General features: G+C 39.2%; 1 protein-coding gene across 26 annotated transcripts in view; it reads right to left on the bottom strand.

Annotated features, from left to right (window-relative positions):
• The window catches only part of NRXN3 (neurexin 3), a 1,022,219-nt gene that overhangs the window by 136,898 nt on the left and 866,100 nt on the right, over positions 1-19,221 (bottom strand). For all 26 annotated transcript variants that reach the window (XM_055716439.1, XM_055716441.1, XM_055716453.1 and 23 more), the window contains one exon: positions 2,951-3,122. In XM_055716439.1, coding sequence (XP_055572414.1) covers positions 2,951-3,122 — 172 coding nt within the window. The remainder of the gene's footprint in view (positions 1-2,950; positions 3,123-19,221) is intronic.

Genomic DNA, 19,221 nt, shown 5'->3' with positions numbered 1-19,221 from the left:
GCTATAAAAAACAAAATGTCAGTGGATGAATTGTAGGTTTGTTGCTTTTCTGTTTTCCTTCCACTTCCTTGTCTTTTATTTGAAGTTGCAAAAATACAGCTTTGGAGTGTTTCAGTCGCATTGGGCTAGTTTCATTTAATTTCAATGTAACTGAAGACTGTGTTTTAAGAAAAGCCAATATTCTCTCTCTTTGCTCATTTAATGAATATCCCACTTTTATTTGTACTTTCCATTGAGCAAGTAATTATGAGTCTAATGTATAATCCTTCTACAGGTAATAAAACTCAGAGAGGAGCATGGAAATGCCATTCAGAATGCAGCCCTGCTGCCTGAAGATTGCACAATGTGATGACGAGGAAGATATTTTAGCTAGTTTATAAAATTTGCAAACATAAGGCTGTAGCACTGAGCAGAAAATCAAGTACACATGAAATTGTTCATGTTACAGACAACACAGCGTGCCCAAACACGCATGTGCTACAAATATGATTTTTAAACACTACAAATAACTGTGTTTCCAGAACTGAAGTGATGTTTAAAATACAGGATTCCTTAGCTATTATTACAGAAGTTTGATACAAACTGCAGTTTCAGCAGGCTCCAGTTGAAACACACTGGATTAGCCTGAGTCACCCCAACCATAAAGCTATTTACAGAGTTGAAACTCTGCTGAACACCGGTTTGGTCTTGCACTCAGTACAAGAAATACTAATGTGAGTTTGGTCTCTGAAAGACTACAAATTACTCATTTCAAAAGCTGCTGTTCGGTCTTCTTTTAAACCATAAATTGCCCAGAAAATGGACTAATAAGGATTGGTTTCCTGTACTTATTATCTTATTGAAGCTTTTCCTGAATCTAAGGCATTCAAAATGCCTCTTTATTATATAGATATTCTGGTATTTAACATGAATTGAAAGCAAGCCACAGTCCTTTCCCCTGGGAGGGCTCGAACACTACCCTCTACCCTTGGTTATTTCTTTTTTCTTTTTCTTTTTTTTTTTTTTCTCCCCCAACTTTTGACCCTTTAATAATTTGGCTACAAAATCAGTTTGAAAGAAGCCGGAAAAAAATAAAGGAGACACACACACACAGAGTATAATTCCATAAGCCTTATTTCCACAAGGACAGGCTGAAAACTTCATCATCTACAAGCAGCCAGAAACTGAAATACATGCATGGAAAGGAAAAGTTGTCTGGAATATGAAAGCATCTTTTTCCCTTGGGGTACAACGGCATATACCCAATACTAGCCCAGAACATAAGATTAATGCTGATTCTACAAAACCATACCTCTTCAATGAAAACACAGAAATACCTTAGCCAAGACAGAGGTAGAGGGTACTGAAGTAGTCTCTGAGTGTGATTTATTTTCCCTTTTTAAAAAAAACCCTCTAAAGCAATGAGCTGAATATTTTGTTTCTTTACACCAGGGACTTACTAGAGCAAGTAATATAAGAAGAAAATTTATTCATGGGGTTTTTACTGACTGTAATTGGCTGCCAACTGGATCAGAGGTATTTTACCACAAAATAATTGATGAAGGGAACAGGAGAAAGATGCTTAGTTTGGGCCTCTCTAGCCACACTTCTCTCTCTAACCAATGGATAGCAGAGCTAGAATCTAACTCAGCACGTCTGTCATGGTGTTCTTTGAAAACAGTTATTTCAGAGAAATAAGGATAATTATTAAAATGTACTGTTTTGTATATACATCACCAAAACACTGACAAAGTGTCATGTTGAATATATGCTAGAGAGTACCACAGGATCACTCAGATTAAAAACTTTCTTGTGCACTTTTTCAGTGAGTGGAAGAGATGAAATTATCCTCTTGGAGTAATTTATTAGTGTAACATCACATAAACAATTAGGATATTTCTCATAATTTGAGGTTAAGTTGCTTGGGGGCTACTCCTACACAACTAGCAAATTGCCTCATGTTTATCACAGAATTCTTCCCAGGTCAGTTACGTACAACCTAGTAAGGAAGACCTGGAAATTGCTTAGACTTAATACTGGAAACCAACAAGAAGATTGTGGCTTGATCTTAGACAGCAACATGTGACTAAGAAGAATGTGGTTAACATTAGAATTCTTTCCTTGTGCTTCTCCAGCCTTTTGTAACCAGCCACATCACCAAGCCTTAGATATCTTATGTACTGTCAGCATCACAAACAGCTGTTTTTCACAAAAAACAAACTTGTTTTTCACTTGCAATGAGCTTGACCTTTTAGCATGGTGACACACAGTATTATGAGGTTGTGAGTTGTCAGTGGTAGATAAAGCATGGGACAGTGACTCAAGAGCCAGTTGTTTGCTACTCCTGGTGGATGTAGGGTGATGACTTCCAAAGAGATACCGAGTTGTTCTACTGCATTTTGACCTAAAGTCAACTAAGATTGACATTTTGGCTAGATTGTGTGTCAAACTTTATATCTGCAAATCTAAAAGCGGGAGTGAAATTCAGATGATGAAAAATTATGAGGTAAGCATAAGGTCTGTTTAAATACTTGCAACTTAAACTTCCACATTCCTTACACTTCAACTCTATAACTATACGGACAGTATCTTGGTTGTGGCTAAAGTCACGTCTCCTTTTTGTAAGGTCTGTTCAACACTTTTCTCCCTTAAATAGTTAGAAAATATCACAAGTAGCAAAACCAAGCTTGTTGTTGAATCAGTTTGTAACTCCACAGAACCAGCATTCCCTTAAGAGACCTCTGAAATAGCAGGACCTACGTGCATCATACCACACAGCTGGCACGCTTATTCTTCCAGCATAAAGGACCATTACTTTGTTTGCCAGCAGACAGAACGTGCACCACCAGGATGGTCAATTTATTGTTGAGATGAAGCAACAAAGATTTATATAGCAACAAGTTGTTACTAAACGTTAGTTTGTAGGTATGGATATGCTGAAAGACAAAAACCAAGAGAAAAAAGCATGTACCTGTTGGGTAGTGTTCATTCACTGGCCAGCTGTCAACCTGAAGTGTGGCATTGCCACCGTTCCTAGTAAAGCGTACCACATGGTATTTGCCATCATTTACAGGTGTGCTTTCCTCTTTAATAGAGATGTCCACTGTGCCGATATTGAAGACTACACCAATCTTGCCTTGCTCCTAAAAAAAAAAAAAAAAAAAGAAGAAAAAAAAAAAAAAGAAACAAACGCTGCTTGTTAGGAAGAATGTTCTTGGTTTATAAATGCCTAAGAGGTCATTGTGCCGGTAGGTGGCACTGAAGAATACACAGAAGCAGCGTTTTGAACTTTGTCAGGACACATTTCATTGGCTCTGCCTCAATGCAAACATTGTCTTTCCTACTCTTCTTTACAGCCTTCACCTGAACATAGCGACTCATTTGCTCTCTTAAAACAACACAGAAGACAGTTAAGAAATCGGGCAATAAAAATCTGGAGATGGGGATAAACAGTTGTTTGAGCAGTATCTCTATCGATTATTAGTAGTCACTTGTTCAACTGCCATCTGAAATGCAGACGCAGAAGGCTGTATCCCAACAACTGTTTTGTTCTGCTCTTCTGCTTGTGAAACAAACAGCCCCCCCACCCCAAAACAAATAACCATGGGATCCAGCAGGGAGAATGCAGTTAAAAGATGGATGGAATTAGAAGGGAGCAAAAATGTAATTAGCTGACTCTGACCACCTGAGGGAAGCTAACTGCTCTTAAACCAAATGGAAAAACTTCCAGACTTTCAAAAGACAGGAGTGGCCACAGTCTTTTACTTTTCTACATCACACCCTAAGCAATGCCTTGCCAATAAAGCAGTCCCCCAACAGTTTTCCCAAAACTTTCCACTGGTCGCTGCCTGAGAGGGAAGAGCAGGCAAAGGCAGCTGTACCGGCTGCAACACTTCCTCCTGCAGCTCCCCTCTCATGTAGCTCCAAGTAACGACTGTACTCCATGACTTTAGGTTGTAAAATACACACCCAGAGTATATTCAGATGAGATATCCACATTTAACACTACTCATTTAAACAGTGCCAGAAATTCCCATCGCTGTACAATATACAATTAACAGGAATGCATCATCAAGCCCTCAGCCAGGAGAGGCATAGCACACTGGTGTTGACATTTATGAAGGCACATGAGGTGTAACAGCAAGGATGCAAATCCAGTGCAGACGAGCAGCACTAAAATGTATCATACAGGGAAGCCAATACATTTGCTAGTCATCCATACCATAAAATTGGCAATAGCTTTGTCAACTGTCTCGATAGAAAAATCAAAGAAACAAAACCAGAAAGCCGACGGCCATCTTGTACCCAAATATAGCCTCTCCAAAACAAAGCCGAGGTACACTAAAGGCACAAGAGACATTTTGCTACTGTTATTACCTTATATATCTGCTTGGTGGGCAGAGGACTCCATCCTTCAGGGTTGTTGCCTTGACTGACTTCGCTACATTCACCTTAGCAAATCTCAGCAATAAGAAAGAAATCTCTTCTCTTGTACTTGAGGGTCACCTCCGATTCCCCTCCTGGATTTACTCCTGTCTCCTGGTATCAACAGACCTTTTCTTTAAAAACCCCATGTCTTCCAGTTTGTCACAGAAGCCTTTGTTGATTCCTGCTCTATCTTCCACTTCACAGTTTACTCACACCAATATAGTCATCCCAAGTTCCTTATATCTCCAATACCCTTCTTTTGGGGATTTTTTTTCCCCCTAACACCACCCCCCCTAGTCCTCAGACTACAACACTGTTATTAGGAAAGGAAAGCAAACAGTCCTGTAGCTGAAGAGGTCATTAACAAATTTGGACCATACTTAAACTATTTGAAAGTTAGCACTGTAACAGTAAGCACCCTGGTTTTTTCCCTCTCATTATAATGATAAAATTTAGACTCTACTAAATGCTGGATAGCAACAGTCTCATGTACAGTCACACTGCTATGCTTTCAATGGACTTCCCTGCAAGATATCAATATCTTTTTTTCACTGGAATGCAGAGTGAGTGCATTGCTGCTCCCAGTCAATGCATGAACTCAGATACCATTTGAAAATAATCAACCTTTCTTCTCTTGTAGTACACCCAAAATAAGTGACTTTTCAGTGAACAAAGAGTTATTTTAGGTAAAACCACTGGTGGCACAGCTTCATCACTAGTTTGACATATGAAGTGATCTCCCAGCACTGTTTCAGTGAATATTTTGCTGGCAACCATATAATTATCTTTATCTGCATAGTAATTAGTGAAGAACAAGTGAGTAATTTTTGCTCAAAGACTCAAAAAATGTCTACTGACCAAGTAACTTGGCTACCGTCTCCATGTGGTTTTCCGAGGTGCTGCCTCATAACTGACCTCCCGAGCAACCTCTCTTGCAGCTTTTCAATCACCATCAATACATTGATCTTCTTTTGCAAACTGTGGCTGCTGCAAGAAGAGTCCACCTTGGTGAAGGCACAACATGAGCAGGTAAGATGAAGAGCTGCGCCTTGTCTACTGGAACAGATCTCCACCACCACAGAAGAGGAAGGGATTAAGAGGTATTCAGCAGGGTGAACGCCACACACCTTTAAGCCCAACAGGCTTAACGAAGGAGGCAGAGATAAAAACTTGCAAGTGGGGAAAGGGATGGTGGGAGGTTTAGCTAATCTCCTCTGCAGAAGGAGAAAAATGTTTCTCATCTCTCCTTTGAGGAAAAGGAGATAGAGCCTTTCACCATTCCTTTTCCTCAGGCTTCAAGGAAAAACCCTATTTAAAGGGCTAGTGATAACCCATGGATAAGAGAACAAACTGGGAAAGAGATAAGATTCTGGAAGCGGAGGACTGCAAACAACCAGTGGCCCTTCGTCTGCTGGAGAGAGAAGGGAAATGAGCAAACTGGTGCCCTCCCCATCCCGAGCAGATTGCCAACCGCTCCCACAGCCAAGGGAACAGCACCCTTCTAAAAACAGTCTAACACATTGTTGCAACTGAGAAATTCAAAAACTTCTCTAAAAAAAAAAATAAATCACGGGCCTGACTGAAGGCCTACTCGAGCTCTCTTCAGTCCCCCCCGTGGGCAGAGCTCCCTGTGACTCTTGAACATGAGTTTTGCAAAAGCACAACTTCATGCCTGATTTTGATAGTCTTATTTGGGCTGAGTAGGAGCTTGTCATAAAAATGGTTCTCTTCGAATTACCAGGACCAAACACAATATAACACAACACGACGCAAGCAGGGCTACTGAAGCCAAACTGCACACACAGGCTTCAAGATATAGTTTATTCATGATATTTTAAATCTCCAAGGCACCAGACACTACAAAAAAAAGCAACAATTAGTTTAGGCATTCCTGGATGAAAAGAAAAAAAAAAAAAAAAAAAGGTACAGCAAACCACAAAGAAAATTCTACAGCAAAGAACAGTGACCATGGACACAGGGGGCAAATCCAGGATTTCTTTTCAAGATCTTACCAATTCCGGTTTCCTACACTACACCACCTAATTAAAAGCAGCTTTTACCAAGACCTACCTTCCTTCTAAATCTGAAAGACAAGCTTTACCGTTAAACTTTAATACTTCCTGATGGATGTGACCTTTTATTCCTTTCCCCACATATTCAGCTAGTAGATTTTCTTTCCAAGTTACCAAACACAGGTATTAACTAGATTGGTAAGTATGTGACAAAGAAAGATTTAGCTTTGAGCCACTATCTGTAACGTTTATTTTGTAGTTAGAGAAAAAAAAAGTCCTAACCATACAGCAAGGGAAAAGCTGAATACAGAGCCACACAGACTATGCAAGTATGCGCTCCAAAAGTGCTCAAGAGAATATTAACAGACAGTAGGCATTTTTTCCCCTCTGTATCAGTATTCAGTAGGTGCCCCAAACATTTTCCATGAAAAAGTGAGCATTAATTAATGTTTTTGAAATCTCCAAGTGACATCATGTGCTGGCACTATATCTTGGAAGACTGAGAACCATTTTATTTATAAATAATGAAGTAAACTCAGCATTCAATCTGTATTTTACTTCTCCCCTTCTTTAATTCATGCTCCTGTGCCAAAAAGGATTTTTAAAGTTCCTCAAGAATTTATCTTTTGCTGATTTGTCCCATAAAATTGCTGCCCTCAAAAGCCACATTACCGTTTCCTCACTTACAGTCCTTCTGGAGATAAACTTCTGCCATGATGTCTCAGACTCAGACAAATAATTATGATCAGATAATGGAATGGTTGTAGATAAATTCTAAGAACAAAACAAAAAAAATTGCAAAGTACTAAAAAGAACATACAAGGTCTCACGTTGACCTCCTAATCTACACCATGTCCTTCCACAGGCTCCTGGCAACTGTTTCTTGTTATATGCACTGTTACCAAAACATTCTGAACATTAATAAATTATATAGGGGCTAATCTACAGCCTGGATCAGAATATCCGTAGTCTATTGCTTGACCTTACACATTATTTCACTTTGGGCAACTTTTTCTTTTACCTTTCTGTGAAACAGATTCTTCATCTGTGACAGAAGGGTGACAGTCGCCTATCTTTCCAAGCTCTACAAGCCCTGTAAATCCAGGTATATTTTACTTAAACATTGATGACATTCTGACAATCCCAAACCTTTCAGCCCTGAAAAGCAACTACAATCCATGAGGAGTAGGTCATAAGCTTTTCTCAGCTTCTGCTTTCAGCTCCTCCAAAACCCATTCCTTTCCTCTGAAGGGACCTCGGGAACATTTCTGAAGTCTCATATTTTTGCAGGTATGACTTTTTCTTTTGTTTCCCTCCACCCAAGGAGAACTAGAGCCTGTCTGCATGCAAACTGTCAAGCCTTTGTTCTTTCCACGCTGTGCCTTTGTATTTTGAAGGCATCTGTCTTTCTGTAGCAGACCAGGTGGAAAGAAAAGCAAATGGAGGCGGCAGTGATTTGTAAGATGAGCAGTTGGGTGGGCTCTGAAATGGACTTTACCTGTGAGTCTTCTTTTTCGTAATCTAAAATTCAAATCATCCAGACTGAAAGTATATAGCTGTTCCCTGTGTGCAGAAAACATTTAATTTCAAAAACCAAGACAGAGAACCCCAGGCAACAGGACAAATCCTGTCCTCAGCTGCCTTGATACAAATCAATAGCAATTTTGTAGAAGAAACTCAATTCCTAGTGATGCAAATGGAAGCAGAGCTTATCACAGTGTCTTTATGTTGTTTTGTTTCTTTTTCTGAAACTAAATGTAAAAGGAAAAATAAAGCATTTATAAAACATAACTGAAATCCAACTAGAATCCCAGGATAACTCTGTTTCCTCATAGTCATTTTACTTCATCATTTTTTAATAGTCACTACCGTGCAGACTGCCTCCTCTCCCGGTTCCAACATGACTAGACATCAGCCCAAACCTGGCAGACAATACTCCTAGTTACCGCTTCCTGAAAATCACTGCTGATATTGCTGCTCTCATTTGAAAGTGATACAAGCTCTTTCGGTAACACAACAAGCCATTTCGCACTGTAGGAAGGCTTTATGAACTTCTTTTTTCCCCCAGAAATGCCACACACATACACTTCAACTCTGCTACCCTCTAAATTTAGGAAAATTGCTTTGTTTTCTTATAATTCCAAGCATTGCTCTTCCTGGAATGGCTTACTTGTACTTAGGCTCCTCAGACCTGCAGTCGATGTTTTTAAAAGAAAGAGATTGAACTTTTATTTCTCCCTCTTTGGAATTTTTTCCACTTTAAGTCTTTCTTTGCTTTATTTTCTTTGGGGTTTTGGGTTTTGTTTGTTTGTTTGTCTGGTTGCTTTTTATTTTTGCTTTGCCTCAAATGTGATACTGGATGTTACTCCAGCTGTCAGTTTGCTCACGTTCTGCAGTTTGGGGGACATTCTGTAATTACTACAACATCAAATCACTTCGTGTGAACTTTGACTGTAAATAGAAACTTGGAAAGTTCTTTTACTGATTAGAGAAGTAGTAAAAACCAGCACTATGCTTAGAGGACCCTTCTGAGTTGCAACTAGAACTAAACACATGGCTGGACAGGTGTTTCTAGTATAGGTATATCAATAATTTTAAGAAGGGGAACTATTAGAACCTGTATTCAGCACAGAGTATATACAGTTACTTCTACTCCTTTCTGTGTGGTCATATTTAATGCCATTTTTAATACCACTGGGAGGTAAATCTGAAATCAGAATTCAACATATACAAAACACTAGAGCTGGGTAAAGGAAGAGCTTACTGGATGAAGTCTTGCTTTATCCAAATAATGACAGCAGGGAAGGCGTGCTCAAGAACCAGTACAGCCACCCCAGCAAATGTAATAATCAACAAAAGCAGAAAATATAAAAATCAACAAAAAGAAATGACAGGCACTGAAGCTCACATAACTTGGAAGGTTTTGATCAGTGTTCCAACACTTTACAGTTATCTTGAAACAATAAGAAAAAATATTAAGGTGAACAGAAGCAAACAGTCTCAGCTAATTTTGGTCAGATTTCACGGCTGTGATAAGGAACAGTAGGTTGTTTTTTGTTATATACTGCTTGTTACTGCTTCTTTAAGGTGTTGAACCAGATCTACTAAATGCCAGTTATAAACCTATTTATCAGAGAGAACAATACACACAGAGGACAAAATAAATAGAAATTATTACCCTTTGGGGCCATGGTTTTTAAAAGAAGCAATTCTCACAGATACATAATTTATAAGGATAAAAGGACAATTGTTATAATCTAGCCTCCTCTAAAATTTTATATGAGGCCATATATCTTGTTTGAATTGATTCTTTGTTGAACTGTAGGATATATTTTAGAACAACACCTATTTGTTATTTGAACGTTTACAGCTGAGGAAAGAAGCCTTGGAGTCACTGCAGTCGCTTCTTTGATGAGACTGGCTCAGTGTTGAACATGGTCAAAAAGGCAAGTGGAATGTCAAGAATTATAATGAAAAGGGACAGTGTACAAAAGGAAAATCTCTTACAAGTTAATGGTGCACCTTTGACTTTAATTCTTGAACACAGTACACAGATCTGTACAGGCCGTCTCAAAAAGAAAAAGAGAAAATATAAAAGGTTTAAAAAAGTACCACACTTGAAACTGTATATATAAACCCATAAAAAATAGAGATGATTCACTCAAAGAACTATAAATATGTAATGAAATCCTTTGGTAGTAAAGTTTAAGCAAAGAAAGTACATTTTGAGACAGTACATGACTGAATTGCACAACTTTGTCACAGGATGTTTTGGATGCCTAAGGTACATTCAGAAATGGACAAATTCATGGGAGGAAAGTCAATCAGCAGCCACTGACTACAACAATGTGAATATAACCTTCCCGCTTGTCAGTCCCTTAAAAGCAGATCACCACTGTTTCTTCTAACTTTTACTTCCTATATTGAAAAACCATCTAGCACCACACTTATATAAATGCTTTGTAAGACTGTGATCAAATAAAAATTTTCTTGAAGGTTTTTACTGATTCTTACCTGTTTTATAAAGTAGTGAAATACTGAAACTGGCAAAGACTAATGAGAATCTAATCTTTTTCATTGAAGGCTTAGAAAGGGTAGTTTAGATAAACATCTGTCATAGCCAGGCTGCTGTATTCAGTCCTGCTTCAGAGCAAGAAAATGCTAGAGCCGATGACTTAAGGTTCCAGCTTCATCTTTCTGTGGCTGCAAATTCTCCCTGCTGCTTTACAGAGCATAAATGAAAACCACTCAGCTCTCTGAGATTCTAACTTGAAAGCAGGTTTTCCAATCCTTCATTTAATCTTCCTCATGCCCCCCAAACTCCTTTGGTTTACTAATACTTTCCTTCAAATGTAAACACCAGAAATGTTTAACTTTAGTTTACAAAAATTAGACAACCGCTTTGGTTTTTATGTTTGAAGGCCACATTGTATCTTTTGGCCACAATCTTACCATGGGGCTCACATCTGAGGCTTATTCACCACACTCAACAGCCTTATTCAGGAGTGCTCTCTGGGAGTGTCCCTTGTATTGAAAGATGACCTCTACGTTTTGTTTTGAGACACGTTATATTGTTTAGCTCCAGTAAAATGTATACTAATTTCCTTGTTAAGAGCTTTCCAAACTGCCCTTCATTTTTTGCCACTTGACTGTCTATGTGGGACACAGACTATTAGATAATACTTTTTTAATGGCCCGTACCAGTGCTACTGAAGTACATTTTATTCTTTCCTGTTCTTGAAGATTTTTTTTTTTTTTTTTACTAAACACCCTTGCAATATCACACATATACTGAGTTACCAGTGGGATGTGAAATTGCAGTTCTCTTGCTTTACTTGTACATTACCTCCTTCTCTCCCTTCATCCTTCTTTTTTTTTCTTTCTTTTTTTCTTTCTTTTTTTTTTTCCTTTTGTCTAATAAAAGTTTCTTTTACAAACAAAACTATCCTGAAGACAAGCCAAAAAAAATGGATAAGAGGCTCAATCCTGTGAATTCTACCAAGGTCAGGAATGATTAATTAAGTACTACATCACACGCAAGATATTTCAGCCCAAGAAGAGCGTGTGCGAGATGCAGAAGCTGCTTGTTTTTTCAGCCCAGATACCCTGCACCTGATAAGAGCTTTATGTATCACTGCAGGTTTTTAGGTAACGTTAATATACAATATAAACAGAATTAGACTTAGGAGTTAAGTTGGCAACAGAAGGTTCTGTATTTCATGTAAGGTAATACCATCACTACAGTTTAAGACCTTTCAAATTTTAACTCACTCATAGAGGTAGTCAAGCCTGGTTAGGCTACATGGCTGAAAGACAGAAAAGATTTCTTTTCTGCTTTTACTGCTGCTCTGCTGTACCTTGAACAAGCCACTTTGGTTCCTCTCCCTCTGTTTCGTCTTTTTATACTATGAAGCCACAGGCTTACCAAACAGCATATTCATATGCTATCTACCACAGTTGGGCCCTGGTATCTTCTGGGGCATTCAGATGTTGTTGCAGTACAAATAATATCAAGCAGAATATCCTGATCTACAGTATCATCATTACCGTGACCAGACTTCTACTAAACTCACCCTAAACCCGTTTCCTCAAAATCTGGGGAATGCTGTGGCACATCTAGTTGCTCTTACTTAAATCTGACACCTGCTGAGCAAAGTCTAGTAATCAGCAATATTCAGCAGTCTTAAAAGGAGAGGCTTGCTTATGTGCTACTCTGCACTGCCCAATTAAATCTTTCCTTCCCATGTCCTAGGAAATACATGGCCAGTCAATTACCAGGCAGTAAAATGTTACAAGAAATACATGCAGGTGTGTTTAGGCTACACGATTTGTAGAAAACAGTTGTTATGCAGCTGGTGAAGCTCCAGCCGTGGGGCTGTTAATCCCTCTCATGTACGGATATCATAACATAAGTAAAGAAACAGAAATCAGCAGCATGCTGAAAAGGGGTATTTCAGAGGGAAACAAAGCGAATTAAGAAAGCGATACCTGTCCATTGGTTCACTAGCAAATCCATTAGTCAGATGGTTAATTTGTTCCTCAGCTCATGATACATATCATGAAAAGCTGCTCTATCTGATGGTGTGAACTCCCAACCATAATTAGGATTAAACATTCTGATGGGGCCTTTTCAGAATATTAATAGTATATCCTGGAAAGTTTTGTGAAATGATACTTTTCGATAAGATTCTGCACCAGGGAAGAAATAGGAACCGTTCTGAATGTTGGTGTCAGCTTCTGTTTTTCTGCAGGACCGATCCAATGCATAGCATGTGCTGCATTTTGAATGTAAAGCATCCCCAAGCTGCTGCACTCCTCCTGCATTACAGAAGTTGGCTGACTAAAAGCAGGCCTCTACATTTCTTTTTTAAGTACTGACACGTAACTCACTCTTCAGACAAAAATGTGACCAGCTGCTGAAATATCACATCTATTCAATACACAACTGCAGTAGCAAGTCAGATTTTAGTAGGGCACAAGAACAAGCAACTTGCTCAGAAGAGTAAGCCTTCCCGGAGGAAGTATCTCCATCCACCTCAGAACACCTCCCTTGGAGCCTTAATCCACTAGGTGACATTGCCAACAGTTCACAGTGACAGAAGCTAAAGTGGCAGTTACACTGAGGGGGGATGGCGGGTGCCCCCGCCACTGCTCAGTTGCTGCCCTTCTCAGCCGGGCGGGGGAATGTAGTGCCAGGCCCGTGGGCTGAGCCAGGTGCCGGGAAAGATCATTAAATAATCATGGGAAAACAGATACAACTTGGGGAAATTAGTTTGATTTATTACCAGGATAATAAGAAAGAAGAGCAAATCTTAAACCACCTTCCCCCCACTTCATTCCTGGGCGCAGCCTCCCTCCCACGGAGGGCCAGAGCTGGCTCCGGCTGGGAGCCACTGGTCTGGGCCCCGTGAGGCCCAGGGCACAAAATAGGGCATCAAAGATCTGATACCTACAGGCAGCGTGGAATAAACCCCGTTCCTTCACTACTAGCTTCCTTATCAAGAGCACTGGTACGATTATGAGGTGTCTGTGGGCTGAAGGCACAGCATATATCACACGGTAACAGCCATCAGGGCCGTCTGTCTCAATCCATAACCCACAGAAAAACAAGCACTTGTCAAGAAGATGGCATGAAAGAAGGACACTGCTGTCTGACAGGAAAGGTGATCACAAACACCAACTGGCCACCATCCAGTTAACCCCAGCACAGTAGATATACAAGTGCAAGGGCTGAAAAGGCTTTGGACATAATGAATCCGTTTAAATATGGTTTTGCCTAGAGTATACTTGTTTGTAAACTCTCTTCTACCCTTAATAATAAACAGTACTGTAGGGTTTCAGAGTGTTCAAAAAAATACACGCTGAAGAATATATGACTAAGCACTATATATTACTATATTGTTCTTTTTCAGTGTGGTTTTTTCATGGAATTCTAAAAGAATTTAATGCATCCAGGGTCTATGTTCTACGTTCCTTTTGAAATCTATGAAGCAGCTTTCATAAACTCTATATAATATCATCAGCATATTGTAAACAAAGTAGTCAGTCTTTACAAGACGAGCAAGAGGTCTGAGGTGAGGTTCAACAGGACTCTCCCATCAAACAAGGTAATGAGGAAAAGATCAGTACATGCAAACACAAACAATGCCTGGATTCAATAACAGCTTCTTTCTAGCTTTTCAAAGCTTGTGGTTTTTTGTTTTTTTTAAACTGCAGATTTTTAATTTTTTTTTTTTAAGCATGTATAATGTGGCTTTTGAGATATGGCTGGGCTCCAGCAGAAGGCTTTTCCAATCCTGAATCAAAGAGTTTTCCTAAGATTTTATATGGAAGTAGAAAATACAGATTACAGTATACATGACCATTAATAGTATATGAACATTGCAGTATAAGAAACCTACATTTCTAAATGAAAATACGCCAAAATAATACACTTCTCTGCAGATTTTACTAAATTTCTATGACAGAGCACTACTTGGTAAGGAACAGTAGAATATTAGACAGCAATGGAAAAAAGAGAAGCACATAGTGCTTTTGGACACACAGCTCACAAAGGAGGCCACCAGTACCATTTGCATATTGGAAAACAGAGCCAAAGAGAAATTACCTGCCAAAATTTGCCGGAACCAGGAGAAGTTACAGGAACAAAGCAAATAATTAAAAAGTCCTTTAATTCATAGGGCAGTAGCTTGTCATTTATGCTACCTTGACTTTCCTGCCAAAGAACCTTTCAAACATTCATGTTTTACATATGCTTAGGTACAGTAACTAAATAAATTCACATAGACTCTTCCCATTTTCCTTGACAGCCTTTATATCTAGTTCAATGCATGTTTTCCCACGACAGACTACCGGGGGATCTCTGACTAGTATTTCTGTGGTGCCCATTTCTAGGCCCTTCAGCCTCAGCACCTCTACACCCAGAATAGCACTTGGCCCCTCCAATCCCAAAGAGCATTTTTATGTTCACCTTCACCAGAAGTTGTTCATCTTCACCAGAAGTCAAAAGGCTGCATCTGAACCTTGTTGGAAACAAGCACCTTACACCAAGGCTGAATTTTCCTACAGAGAAAATATGAGAATTTTACTGAATCAAGATGAGCCACTGGGAAAAAGTTATGAGTTGGCTATTCACATATTTGTTTTGTGTTGTGGAATTTGCTTACTGTAAAGCTGCCTGGCAAAGCAGTAGCCAGAGACCCTTGCCAAGTTTGCATTACGTTAGTCAGATCAGAACTCCTGATGTCAAATTAAAACTTGACTGTTGAGAATGGAAGTCATACAGAAAGCTGAAGTACTTCCAGGACTAATTTTTTGGCATAGTAGGTGTGGGAAGGAATAGAAAGTAAGGAAATTAATGTCACTGTTTCAGTTTCTATACCTCTGATATCTTCTCCTCTGTATCTTCTAAAAAAAAAAAAATAAATTATGAGATGTGAAAGGACAAATGATACATCAAAGGAAACTGTTTTCTTAGGATTTTGCTGAGAGCCTAATCCTACTGCAATCCCAGCTGCCCTTAGAGGATGAGGGTGCTCTAGCTTCTCTAACACTTTAAATGAGTGGGAGAGAAACACGGGTGAATTAAGCATGAGGGTGAACTCCTTGGCTCAGCTTCCCTCTCTGTACGGCCACTCACTCATTCTGTGGGAAGAAGCTACGTTTCATCAGGCCTTCAGGAAGAGGCAAAAGGACCTCTTTACACACAACCCCCTATTTGTAAATCGTTGTAGCTACCGTTAGGAGCACTTGGATAAAGGCAGCTCAGGGTTTAGAGACCAGTACAGAAACAGCCCTAAGATGTCTATTCCATGATCAGAGCAGATTTTTTGTGAGGAAACTGAAAGACAGTGGATTTTAGAGCTACATGACTGTTGGGATTTAGACTGTACTCTTTGTGCTTACACACTGGAAGGAAAAGTTTTCTTCCTTTGCCCAGCACTCCGTGATACGGCGACACTCAGTAAACATTACCCAAATAGAAGAATGGAGTCCCTCTCCTCATTCATTATTTTGTCAGCACGCTGTCGAAATTAATAGGTCAAACCTTGACATTTGTATTCAAGAGAAAGCCCTACAGACAACCAGATGTGAAAGAGAATTTAGCTTGATACTGTATGTTCAGCACAAAATATCACAGCCTTTAGAAATCAAATTTTAAAGAGCTGCCATTTTGTTCAGGGAAATAACAGAAAGATGTGCTTCATCTCATCTTTTTGCAATGATATGACTATAGCCTCAGCTCCCCAGATTTTCTGCTTCCTACACAATTTACTCACCTGACTAGCTGATTGGGAGAGTCAATTAAATTGTAACAGGTTGATGGTGTGAAATACAAACTGAAGGAGAGATAAGGGTGATGGATGCCTGTGGCCAGCTATTCAGGCTGTTTGTGGCCTTTCTTTGTGCAGCTGGAGGACAGTATTGGCAGCATATGGGATAGGAGTTTGGGCTTGGAAGGCAGATACAGCAGACTACTGCTAAAAGGAATTAAAACCAAAGCAGCATGGTGGCTAGCAAGCCAACTTGATGGATTGAACTGTCAACCACCTTCCTAGTTTCTGCACCTCTGCACCCTACTCAGATCTCTAGGATCACACCTCCATTCGTACTGCTTGCCTTTTACCTCTGCCTGCAAAGAGAAAGCCAAGAAGCCTTAGCTAGAAAGGGGCTAAAGCCAATAACCATTCTGGCAGACGCATCCAGGCAGCAGGTGGTCAGTTGGTGAGGCTGGCATGGATGAAAGTCTCATAAAATGCTACGAATACTACTTGTCCCTTGAAAACCTTACCACAGCCTGGATAACTAAATGCTTGAGAAAAGGGTCATTTGGGCACTTCGGTTAGTGGGACACACAGAAGAATAAGGTGATGGAGCTGGTCAGCAGCTGTCCTTAGAGCAAGACTCTTGCTACAGCTTCAACAGTAAGGCATATAGGAGTATGGCATCCCAAGCCTTCGTGAATAACAGGATACCCTGTACATGATAGAGTCACCTGGCCATGCTGCCACTGAAGCCAAGGTCTTAATCTTTTGCACTAGCTGTGACCTAGGCTCCTGTGGGGTTACAAGTTTATTGCCATTTCTTTTTCTCCTGAACAGATTTAACACTAATCTTGGATAACCTTTCTTTCATATAGTTCTCCTTTTTGTCATATCAGAGTTTGGACTTGTTTCTTCTCCCAGTAGATTCCCTGTTTCATTTGTCATGGCATCTTTCATCCTCTTCATTTAAGAAGACCTGAACATTGTAACAGGAAGGGTCTTCTGTAAAGTGTGGTAAAATCTCAAGAATTATTTCACTGGACAGTTTGTGATCTATCTTCTGAACGTTTATATCAGAGGAGGAGAAGCTGGTTTTAGTTAATAAGCAACTACTAACTAGATCATTAAAAATTACCTGCTTTCTCAACCTTACTGATGGACCTACCTATGTCCATGCATGTTAGTGTAAATAGCCACATCCTTTCAATGTCTCTGCTGTACCTTTGCTATGGATAGACTATGGCCTTCAAGAACATTTTGAAGGGCAACTATCAGCCAGCTCAGTAGAAATTTTAATGCTGCCAGTTTAAAAATAAATGCATAAGAAATTATGTAACAGTGAAAACAGAGCCATTCACCTTTTAGAGCATTGGATTTCACAGACAAAGAAATGCACCTGAGGGCAATACACATCTTCAGGATTCAAAAGCTTATTCTGCAAATTAGTGTACTATACTAGTGACACAGTCTTGTCAGGCTACAGTATGAAGAAAACTATACCAACAAAACAAAGCAGACAGTATGTGTATGGATGTGGAATCACTTCAGGAAAAAAAAAAAACAACAAAAAAAACAAAAAAAACCAAACCACCAAAAAAAGGAATGCTAGCATGGATTCCCTGTTTGTAGCTATTTTGTATTCTAGGCTTTCTCACATTACAGCAGGAAAAGAGACCAGAAAAAGAGAAAATACAACGAAATAGGATGTGTCTGCTTTTTACAACGTTCCTGTTCAATTCTGTGCAATCTCACCACTGCTCTGAATAAATATCATTATCCTCAAATTGCTTTGTACCTCATTACAATACTAATAATTGAAGAGTCTCCTTCAGAAAATGGGTACAGTTTTTTGGGAATGAGGATTATGATGAAGTTTATGCTGACCCACCAGTCACGCTCTTGTACCAAAGGAGAATGCAGTACATGACATAAGTGAAAGAAGCTCCAGGAAACTCAAGTAACACCAGCCCGCATGCAGAGATAACCTATTCTACAGCTTTAAGGCTAGATAAAAGAAGCAGATTGTGGTTCTGTATCATGATATCGTGACTTTTTTTTTCACACTGGAACACAAGTTAACCTAGTTACAGTCTCCCTAAATAGATGGGTACAAATGACAGCCTAAACGCACAGCAAATTCCTTTGTCGTGGCTATAATAGTTTCAGAAGGGTTTGTGCAGCTTCTCGTCATCAAGCCTCATAAATTGAGAACTGACCTAGTGTGTGAAAGGAGACCATCAATGAATGGCCAGAATACTTCAAGGGAGCGCAAGAGCTGGTTCAGCATTTCAGTTTTGTTTTGAAAGAAAAATATCAAAGACTTCAAAGAAAATACAGTATATTGGCTTTTAAACTTTTAAGTTTTTTTGTAAAAAAATGAAAAAAAAAAGAAATTACAGGGGTTTTATTTAATTACTCAAATTTTGTTAGAACATGTGAATTTCTAGACATATATATACTTATTCTTCCATTTGGTCTTTATTTTCATGCTCCCCTTTCCTTTGAAGAAAAAAGAAAGTAGAAAAGATGACAAAATGAGGTAACACAGAAGTGTTCTTACAATTTATAAGACTAAACTCCAGATACTTATTTTATCTGAAGACACAATTTTCCAAAACAGCAAAAAAAGTTAGTTTCAGTGGAAAACGTTCAAACTAAAAATATGCCCAGTTACAAAATGTTCTTAGTATGTTTATTTATTTGTACCTTTCCCTCACAATGAAATACATGGGTTTCTAAAATTGGAATTGTATGCAGAGAGTAACCACTTTGAACTAGTAACTAGTGGGGCTCTACAATTATCTTTAAAAAGACACATCATTATCATCTTTTGTAGTATAGAGTATTTACTCAGTGCTCTTGCTAAAGAGGTTGGCCTTCCTTAATCTCTCTGCCAAACTTTGGGCAGTGTTATCTCAAGAGACCAATAAGAAGAATTGCTATCACAGGAGATAACACTGTCCTTCTAATAAAGACTCTTCTTGACATTGAAGCATGTGCTACGTGGTAGTAAGGGAAAGTTTGTTGGGTATGTTTTA

This window comes from Falco cherrug, chromosome 7, assembly GCF_023634085.1.
Source record: "Falco cherrug isolate bFalChe1 chromosome 7, bFalChe1.pri, whole genome shotgun sequence".
Lineage (NCBI taxonomy): Eukaryota > Metazoa > Chordata > Aves > Falconiformes > Falconidae > Falco > Falco cherrug.
The sequence above is the reverse complement of the archived record's forward strand: the minus strand, read 5'-3'. Positions and strand labels throughout refer to the sequence as shown.